This window comes from Fulmarus glacialis, unplaced genomic scaffold (genome assembly GCF_000690835.1).
Source record: "Fulmarus glacialis isolate BGI_N327 unplaced genomic scaffold, ASM69083v1 scaffold49418, whole genome shotgun sequence".
Lineage (NCBI taxonomy): Eukaryota > Metazoa > Chordata > Aves > Procellariiformes > Procellariidae > Fulmarus > Fulmarus glacialis.
In genome coordinates this window covers 1-10,828 of record NW_009228630.1, presented here as the reverse complement: position 1 = coordinate 10,828, position 10,828 = coordinate 1, and the positions used below count along the sequence as shown (strand labels likewise).

Sequence of the window (10,828 nt, the reverse complement as noted above, 5' to 3'; positions counted from 1 at the left end):
GGCCCGGCGGCTTCCCAGCCAGACTCCGGGCGTCTGAGACAACCAGCCCATGTAGGTGCTGTAACTTTTCATTACTAACACGTAGTGTACTGAAAACAGTCCTAAAATTTCTCTTGGCCTAGTAATTTTTCTGTTAGTCTGGAAAACATCCATTCTAAGAGAGATACTTAATTGTAATCATGCAAATTCTAAGTGGAAATCATAATCCTGTGGCACTACTCTAACAATGGAGTTGAGTTTAATTATGTGATTTCAAATGTTTCTATGATTAAAGTTGGGCTCTCCAGCAAGGACACCTGAAGCACTTTAAGCATGAAGAGATGGAAAAATAGATTTATTCTTAGCCTCTTCTCCTATCAGCCAGCATTTACAAAATGCAGGGCCCAAAGAGCAAAAAAGAACACCCCAAAAATCAGATGCATGGGAAGTTAACTTCCTTATTTGCCGTTCTATTGTCAGGATTCTTTAGAGTTAAACATAGAGTCCTATTGCTTGCCACCAGACAAGCTGTACTAATGGCACAAGTTGCATCAGATGACAGCTGCACTAATTTGCATCTACAGAAACATCACCACTAGCAAATACCATTTCTGAAAATGCTGCTTTTCACAGTATGAGATACGCACAAAAAAAATCACCTTTAAGTCGGGAACCCTTTTCCAGTAAGTAGCAAGGAACCAAAACATAGCAAGCAAGCAAACACACTCATCTTAACCCTCAGGTATGGGCATGCCTTCATTTGTCTCATACATTTGAGAGAAGAGCAGCAAAGCAGAGGGAGAAAAATTTTTGATTAAAAAACCCAAAATAACAGAGTGACAGAAATGCACAGCAGAAAGAAGAGATGCGAGATGCTGAAAGAGCTAACATTGCAAGAGAAGCAAAAACAGCTGAAGGGGGAAAAGTGATCAGTTAAAAGAAGCAAAAGCATTCAGATTCCATTTTTGTAGTATTAGGTGTTTTTAATTAAGTTGAAGTAACAGAATGCCTGCAGATTAGAGTGAAATCTTAAAGCAATCAATACAACCTCTGCTTTGCAGGTTGTACAGCAACAACAGTGCAACGCAAGACACATACACTGTAATTCCTAGACTTTGCTTCCCTTAGAAGTGAAGAAAAGATATTTCTTTAAGAGCAAGTCCTATATGTGGTCTTCCCACATTCCAATACTGTGTGTACCCATGCTTTGTCCCAGGAAAGCAGGCTGTTTTCCCACTTAAGTATCTGCAGAAGGCATATTCTAGCTCCCTTCCTCTTTGTTGGTGCTTGGTACTTAGGAAGCAGTCATTTCATCTGCTATTTTGATTTTTCATCACCATCCTGAAGATCTGTAATATTTCGATGCTTCTTTTGTACATGTGTATGTACACACACATTAAGAACCTTTTTCTTTGTACTTTCTGAATACAGTTCCTTTCCCAAAGTTTCCTGCCATGCTTGCACTGCCTGCAAAGGCCAATATCCACCTTCCAGTCCTCCTATCAGATACCTCTGTCTCAGAGACCAGGGTCCTGAGATACGTTGCCACTGTTGTTCCTTCAGGCTTTGGATAAAGCTTTGGATAAGGCCTGAAGACTTACATATGCAAGCTTCACAGCTTCTTATGAGAGTGAACAGGGCAGGCACCTTATGACCCTTCAGGTCATAGGTTGAGATGGCCACAGAATAAAACAGGTAAGTTGCTGCAGCCTTTGCATGTTCAAAAATCCCTGTCGCATCTTTATTCTATGAAAGATTCACTGTCATCATCCTCCTAGGTGGTGCTGAGTGTTAAACGCTTTGCTTGAAGGAACGCTGTTTTCAGTGACGTACAAGCACTCATAGTAACAGTTACTTTCTTGCAGAAGTAATACTGAGAGAATTTCTTATACCTGTTACTGGAGAATGACTTCTTGTTTTGGACACACAGATCAGAGGGCTTTTCAACCCTCTTTGAGTGGGTGGTCACACGTTCAATCCTTCCTCTCTGTGAAAAGACTGACACTTGCCACAGACTTGTGAACATTTTCTGTTTTCCAACCTCATTGCACATTGCTTGCCCATCAAGGAGTTTTTGCTGCAGTCTACCCACCTAGCCTTGCTTCAGTGAAGCACATGAATAGGTGAAATCAGCTGCTAAAGGTGCATGCAGCATCCTTCTGTCCATGCCCCAGGTTCAGTGGCTAAAAGGTTTACCCAGCCAGTTGAGTTTCAAGCAGGGAACTATCAAGCTCTATTCACCAGGTGAAAGTTTGAATGTCTGGAGAACATCTCGGCTCTGGCAGAGACTGTCCCGCCTAATTCTTGTCAGGCCTTTTCTACGAATATTGCAGAAGGAAAGTCTTCTGCTCTGAATGTGGCAGGGCATAATTACCAGACATAAGAATATCTGTGGGCTACATAGCCTGAAGAATACTCATTAATTTTAAGTAACCTACTGTTTCCATGTCTTTGATGTGGGTATTGGGGAAAGGAATTTAAAAATATTTTTGGTACATGCCTTGATGGGGTGTGTGTGTGGGTCGTCTCTTTTTTTTTTTCCCTTTTCTCTCTTCCCGTTGCCCCTTCACCCTTTTTTTTTTTCCTTTTCTTTCCCCAAACTACCGAACATGCAATGAAATCTAAAGTGTCTATAGTTTCTTGTATCTAAAGCATAATAACAGAATAAAACTAGGGTAGGCATAAGCCCTCTTTCGGTGGAAATGAGATATCACAATGAAGATCAGATGTTTTCCCCCCTTTTCAGAAATTTGTGAAGGATGTTCAGTACCAACCCTTGAGACTAGCGACTTCTTTATTACATCTTGGGGCACTTCTATGGCCTCTAGTTCTACATACAGAAATGATATATCTTCGCTCTTTCTGCTAAATAAGCTAATACTATTTACAGTTTAAAGTAAATTTCTTAAACATATCCATGCTGTTATAGTGTTTTTATAGCTGAATGTCCAAGCTCTGCAAAATCAGTTATAGTTATGTCACTAACAGTTTGCCTGGGTGAGTATATTAACTCCTGCAAAATTTTATTTCAGCTCTTATTAGGGAGAAAAGAGGTTTTAATTCTTCTGAACAAAATATAAGCTAAGCAAACTATAAAATAAACAAAAATAAATGCAGTATATTCTGCCTCAGTCAGCAAACAGGCCAGTATTAGCATCCTGTATTTAGATATTCAGAAGTTTGTCCAGTTCTGGAGTACATAAATACGTATTGCTACTTTTTTTAGGGTTATGTGGTGCTAGCAGCCCAACAGTATTACAAAAGATACACCAAAACAACCAATGATGGTTCTTTTGAGACAAATGAGACGAGACCAAAGAGACAAAAATTTGTTGAAAAATATCAATTGTCTGAAATTTCCTACCTTGCATATCTGAGATGCATACAGCAAAAGCTTCTTGTGGTCCAGCCTCTCCTTGTGTTTCTGCAGATAATCTCGTAAACTTCCATATGGTAAATATTCCATAATTAATCTTAGATTCCTACGACCTTTTACAACAACAAAAAATACACTTAATTTTTCTGTCATTTTCCAATGACAAGTTTTGAAATATAAATAATTACCAATTCTATGAATAAAAGTAATAGCAAATAGTCTTAATACCAAACCCCAAATTTATTATATGTACATCACTATGCAATTTTTCATATATTAGTTAACTGCATTTGTTCAGGAAATGCCATTTATTTAAACACAATAGTAATGTGGATATGTTTGATACACAGAGCATCACTAATCAAGATCATCTCATCAATACTTCAGCTACTATTGCTAAAGCAATGCAAAAGTGCCACGTGTATTATCTGTGTTTATGTAATGCCTCCTCATTGCTGAGATGAAACTCAGAATGGCATCTGACATCAACTGGTCAGCAATTTTACCATCTTTAAAAACTTAGTCTGATTTTGAACCCAAGATTTTTCTTTTTACAGTAAGATCCTGGGCAGAACCCAAGCTTTCATTTGTCAACTTCAACAGCATCAACAATTTACTCAAACACATCTGTTTCTGAAACTTTTTCCTATCTAGTCTTTTACTGTATAGGCTGTACAAGAATTCGTAATATCCACTCTGGGACATTGAGCAAAAAACAACAACAGTTACAAAATGGTTGCATTTTCCCACTTAACCCTAAATTCTTTTCTAGGAAGACTTTTATGCTTTAAGATAAAGAAACGGGGTAACTAGTCAAAATGATACTTTCTCTAAATCAATCAAATTATGCAATGAGCTGACTGAATAAAATGTCCACCTTGTACTGAGAAGTAGTATATGACAGACACTACTTCCTTTGATTCGTATTGTGTAAGTCCTGGTAAAGTTAAGACAAGCCAGTGACTTTCATAAACACTTACCTCTCTGAACTTCTCACTATGCATACTTAGGTGTACACCTGAAGGTGTATTCAATATAGTACATACCTGCGCTGTAGCATACTCCTTTGTATTTAACAATGTTATCATGCTGCAGAGATTTAAGTATTTCAATTTCTCTTTCAAAGTCTCTAAGGTGCTCTTCTGTGCTATGTTGCAGCTTTTTCACAGCCACCACCTCTCCGGTATTATCCTGCAGTGGGTCATACCGGCACATCTCAACACTGCCAAAATTTCCCTAGATCACAAATGGAAATACTTGAATTAAAAACAAGTCCACATCATTGTCTCTTTCTTAGTGTTTGTTCATACTGCTTCAGTGCTCACTGTATTAGCATTAAGGCGACCACAATTAATTATTTAAGTGAAATGCCACAAAACCTCCCTGCGAGAAAGAGTGCAGGATCACAGGTAACAGTTCTGTAAGAATAAGAAACATGTTCTATGAAAGGAAGCAAACAGTATGGGAGGAAACGAGGACAAGGGGAGGGGGTGATTCATTTTCTCTCCCTTCTTCACAAATTTCCACTTGCGCTTCCAAACGGTCACTTGGCATACTCCTCCTCCTGCACTTGCAAAACCCCCTTCATTTAGGTTCCTCTTGGCTATTAATTCTCCTTGTTTCTTGATGGTTCGTCCCCCATCTGTTTCAATGTTCTACCTTCTTCCCTTTCGCTGTTTGTATTTTCTTTATCTTCCTTTATGCAGTCATCACCTACCACTCTGTTCCTCTCCCTATGCTATGCTACCACTTACAGTCAACAACTAACCATCTGCAAATAGAAGTAGTTCTGCTACTTCACTTTCAGGCTTGCTTTCACTAGTACTTTAAGTCATGCAGCCAGGCTGCAATGACTTGCAAAACTAATAACCAAATGCTGATTCCCAAAGCCTAAAAAGTTCAAGGCCTACATATATCTCAAAGACATTACTGAATTTAGGGACTGCATATTCAGACTTCTCAGAATGTGCATGCACAAAAAAACCCCAAAAAACCCAACCCAAAAGTTCTATGCAAGACTGCTCTGGAGCATTTTTAAAGGAATACGAAGTATAAAAAAAAAAGATTATGTCAGATGCAACTCCGCATTACCGAAAAAGATTTTAGCCTTTCAGTGTGACTGGATTCATTGTAGAGGTCAGCTATCATTCTTCTATCTAATGATATTGTGAAACTGAAAAAAGATCTAAAAGGAACTGCATGGTGTGGTCAGATATGACTGAAATTATTAATCTCTGTAACAGAAGTTTCAATGTAAATAATGTATATGGAGTCATCAGAAGATAACTGAAAAAGATAGTTCTTTCCTAGGCAATGAGAGAATTTCTAAACATCCTACCTTGCCAAGTTGCTGTAAAAACTTAAGATGTCTTTCTTCAAACTGTGTTGGGTCCCGATCTTCAAAAGCACCAGAAAATCCAAGTGCTCCAATTCTCATATTTGGCAACATATCACTTTCTGTCAATAGCTCGTAATCTGAGGGGTAGGAAGAAGAAGGGAAGAGAGAAAGGGAACAGGAGGCATTCAGAAGCAAATAGGAGAATGAAGAAACTTATGACAATCATGGCATGTTCTACTTTTGCTTGGCATACCTCAAGCTCAGTAGAATAGTAACAACCACCTTAATTTCTATATAGTAATTTGCAGTCAGAGACAAAGATGTATTACAAAAAAGCCAAATGATTTGTCTTGACTCATAGCAAGTCTTGCTTTAATTTCTCAATTTTCCTTTTTGCAGGCCTATTGTACTTCAAATTTAGCAATTATTCTGCAAGAACTCCACTACTGCAGAGGGAAGAAATGTAAACTTCACAAAAGCTTGTGATAACATATGTCTTTCTCTTGGAAAAAAGAATGATACCTATTTATTTTATTGAGAGAAAAAAGGAAGACAGTCGCAAACATAACATACTTGGTTAAGAAACTAGAATGTTTGGGATAGACATTAATCACACCAGAAAACTGCTTTGAACAATAATGCTAACTTTTAATTTGTTTTCTTTTAGAACAAACTAGAAAGCAGTAATATAGTGTCCTTAGGAACTTAGTTTTCTGAGGCTGCTTTGCAGAGTGGTTGTGGGTCAACATATCAAAAAGAAAGGCACTGTATGAAAACGAACCAATAGGAATCAGAGGTTTTTTTGTCTAGTGCATTCTTGTTGTATTACAGACTCACCTGGAGTGAACAAACTATTCAAGTCACGTATAATTGCTCTAAATGAAGGCCTGAAATCTGGCTCATAATCCATACAGTTGTTTATAAGGTTTGCTAGTTCTGTCCAGTTGGGGGCAGGAAGCTGGTGCCTATCTTCATAAAACTGTAGTTTCTGGAATTAAATAGATAAAAGCCATTTTAATATACAACCATGAAGAGTTGCAGAAGTCTTCACATTCTCACCAGAGCAGCCAAAAAATACAGCTTTCAACCTAGACTTGTTATCTCACAGAACGTAGATCTGACCAATTTATGTCAAAAGCAAGGCTGACAATGTAGCAAGACTGGCGTAATTTACAGTAATCAGTTTAGAAATTCCCAGACAGCTACTGGTGGAAGATAAGAAAATAGAGAAAGATAATGAGAAAGATGGTGTCTCCTTTATTGGTAATTTCATAAAACCTCAACTGGATGGGTCCAGAAGAAAATTCTATCCACCTGTGAGCTGGCTGAGCTCCTCCAGTTGCAAAAAGCTTCATGAGTATTATGAAAGAATGTGGATTAATACAGGAGAGGAGGGCAACTTCTGAACTACCTAGATATCTGTAAGGTAGGTCTAGGTAGACCTTGGAGCTTATTCTAAGAGCAGATTACAACACCTGACAAATCAGATCAGGCTTTGTGAGAAGGTAACAGTCCATTTATAAAAATAATACTACAAATCTTTTTGTAGCTTAGTAAAGGAAATAATCTTTTTGCTTCCAACCAAGGAAGCAAATATGTCAGAAATAATATTTTTATGGAATGTGTTTCCCCTCCACCCCCTGCCCCTAGTTGAGACAAAGTTAACATTTCTGGCTTAGCTAAAATAGTAGAATCGTGTGCAACACACAGTGTCTTACAGTATCTAAGATGTTCAATTACTAGAATAATGCCAATTAAAATCCATATAAATTGTTAGGAATGCTTTTTGTTTAAAGTGATACACTGTTGCAACAAAGCAAGAGAGACATGAACAAGATAATGCTGGCAACGCTGTACTTTGTGCCCATAAAAATCAAAACAAACAACATAAAAGCAAACCTCAAATCGTCCCTTCTGATCATTATCGACTTCCCTACAGTGGTCATGGGCCACACCACTTTACATGCTATGTAGTTACAACAGCAGACGTTTTAAATCAGAAGTGTCCAAAGAACCATTATGACTGCAGACCCAGTAATACTTACTCTTGAAGAATCCAGTGCACTCAGAGGTTTGTCTCCTCCACTGCAGATTTCCCACAAAGTAGTACCAAAACTCCATTTGTCTGTGGCCAGGCTTAATTGTTTGGGATTCTCAATACATTCAGGTGGAACCCATGGTATTCTCTCAAGAAGAACTGTGCAATCACGCAAAGGAAACATCATGTTAAGATGAATAATAAAAGCAGAAAATTCTATAACGTATTTGATTTAGTAAAAATTACTGTAGTATACATAGGTATTTCATTCTGTAATGTACTTTTAATACCTTTCCAAGTTTTTATTCCTGCCTAAAAAAAAAAGCTACAGAATATGTACAAAAATAGTATTTATGAATCAGTGTGGAGGACTATTAGTTTTATTGTAAAATAAGTCTAATGTTATAAAACTGCCTTAACATCATTCCCATAGTACATTTTTGCTCCGACTTCTGTATTTACCCCAATGGTACCGAGATTTAGTAGCTACCACAAAGGAACTAGATGGCAAAGAGTAAAAAGTACTTTGCTAGTGGTTGGCACATTATGGCACAGCAAAAGGCGCCATAACAAGAAATTTCATACTATTTGATTAAACTTTTGATACTGATTGTAGTAATAAGTTAGAAGATGGTATTGTACTGGTGTGGATTTAGAGCTCCTTAAAATGAGATCTTGTAAGATTAATGTAGGCTTCTCATTTAAAAAGGGAGAGTTTACACAGTTTATTGGAAAAATGATGACACTGCATTGCTTATAGTCTCTTAGATGTGTTATTTCTTTTCGCATGTATAAAATTACCAAGCAGAAAGTGTGTTCATTTTCCCCAAATGATTAAAAAGACTAGATAAAAAATAGTAAGTTTAATTCAGTTTCATTAGCATACCACCAATCTTGCACACACTTTTAATTTCTTTTTATTTAATTAATTTTGCTGTTTATAAAGCATTAGAACAGTTTCAATGGCAGATGATAAACCAGTATTTTTAGCATCATCAAGTGGCTTCAGGTATTCACCAAGAAATGCACTGAAGATGATTTTCAACTGCCAGGCAGCATTTTCAAAAGTGCATTTACTTTCAGCTCTGAAAGCTTCTCCAAGCTATAAAATACAACAATTTAATCTTGATCAATAATAGGATACTACGTCCAGCAGCTACCTGCAGATGCAATAGACTTACTCATGGTACATTATAGCATACTAACAGACTATCAGTGAAAAAAAAAGTTGAAAATGAGAACAGCAGGGAGAAAAACCTCACACAATGGAGAATTGTGGCTTTAGTTCCTGTAGCTATTTGCTGATAAAGAAGACACACTCAAAACTGCTGACTAGGACAGCAGAGATTATTTTAAAGTGACAGATGGATGAAGGAACTTACTATAACTAAAGTACCTTAGATGGTAGTCAGAAAAAAATGAAACAAACAAACTTATTTTTCAAGTCACAAGCATTAAACAAGAAAGCTGACACAGAGACTTACTATCTCTTGGCAAAACTGTAATACTGATGCCAGGATCACTTAGTTTTATAAACGGAAGGTTTCCAGACTTCCTGTCTTCCTCTCTGATAAGCAAGATGTTTTTTGCACAGACATTCCCATGAACAAGGCCTTTATCCTCCTACGAAGAGAAGTGCAACTTTTACATACTAACAAAAAAATCTTATGGTTGAAGAGGTATTTAAAAACCAATACTTTACAGCATGAGGGGAAAGTCAGCAAAGAAAATAATGATCATAGATTAAGTTGATCAAATCTCAGACATTTCATCAGTTCCTCTCAGAGTTATAGTTTCTAGCCAATTTTCATTCATTTTAATTACCTACCTAAAGTTTCGAGTTTGAAACTATTTGATTTTAACTCAGAAGAATACTGATCCATCAGTATGATCCATTTAAAATGAATATAAGAACATTTAAGCTCTGTTAAAGGGAACATTCATCTAATGACATATCACGTTTAATTCAACGTAAAGGCCAAAAAATAATGGCCTTTACGTTGAATTAAACAAACTGTAAGGTTGGGACCTAATGCACAAAAAGAATGTACCAGCAGTTTGAACAGTACAATGTTTTCCCCTCCCAGTGGTTAACTGTTAACACTACCAGAAAATAGTTTATGTTCAGCATCATGAGCTGAGGTGGGAAAACCAGGAAGGACTGATTCCTGGGGCAAAAAAAAAAAGAAAAAAAAAAAAATTACTAGAAATGTGTTTTAATTTCACACTAAAACATAAAGCATTAAAACAAAATGAGAAATTCAATTACACTTTGTGCATGATACAAAGGTCTGTCCTTGGCTATCCACTAACTATCTGGTATACGCCCAGCCTATTTTCAAATACCCTCCAGAGTTTCAAGAAGTAGGGTAACAGCTCAGTCACTCTACATATATTAGCCTGAAACACTTGAATTCAGCCATTAACAAAACTGAAGAATAATCTACTTACCAGAAAATGCATGGCTAATGCCAACTGTTTGGCTACTTCCAGCTTCCACAAGATATTGATAACATTTTTGTTCTTTTTCAAATATGTGTCCAAGGATCCAAATTTTACGTATTCTTGTACAAGGATGTCTGATTTAAAATAGTAAAAAGAGTAACAATTAAAACCAACAACAAATAATGGAATTTCAGGACAGATTCATTGCTCTAGTACTACCCATCTCTTTCTTTGACACCTTGTTGGTGAACTAACTATAAATTTGAAGCTATATGACATCTGAGTATTGCGACAAATATTCTATGTTCTTTATACTTCTTCAGGATGCAGAAGTTCACCTAATTTCTTCTCAAATGCAAAATTACTAGATTTAATAGTTTTTTACAGAAGAGGTTTCCACCGTAACAAACCCAGTGAGCATTCTTACACCCTCACTTGAAAGGCACAATAAATAATGTAACTTCTGATAAAGCATAGTAGTATACAGCAGTATCAATGTAGTAAGTCGAATAACATTCAAGTAGTTCACTTCACGGTTGCTCACAATCTGTATTCTTAGTGAAAAATATGATGCTTTGCTGACAAAAGTTGCTCATCTTGAAAAAGACTAATATTTGCACTAAAAAAAAAAAACTGTATATATATGACATAT

General features: G+C 36.7%; 1 protein-coding gene across 1 annotated transcript; it reads right to left on the bottom strand.

Moving 5' to 3' along the window:
• Positions 1 to 3,343: 3,343 nt before the first annotated feature.
• LOC104072031 (tyrosine-protein kinase JAK2) lies at positions 3,344 to 10,310 on the bottom strand (the record flags this gene model as incomplete). Its single annotated transcript, XM_009583523.1, has 7 exons — positions 3,344 to 3,468; positions 4,402 to 4,591; positions 5,694 to 5,830; positions 6,531 to 6,681; positions 7,739 to 7,890; positions 9,216 to 9,354; positions 10,183 to 10,310. Coding segments are annotated over 7 exons (1,022 nt in total), but the record flags the coding sequence as incomplete, so codon positions are not given.
• Positions 10,311 to 10,828: the final 518 nt, after the last annotated feature.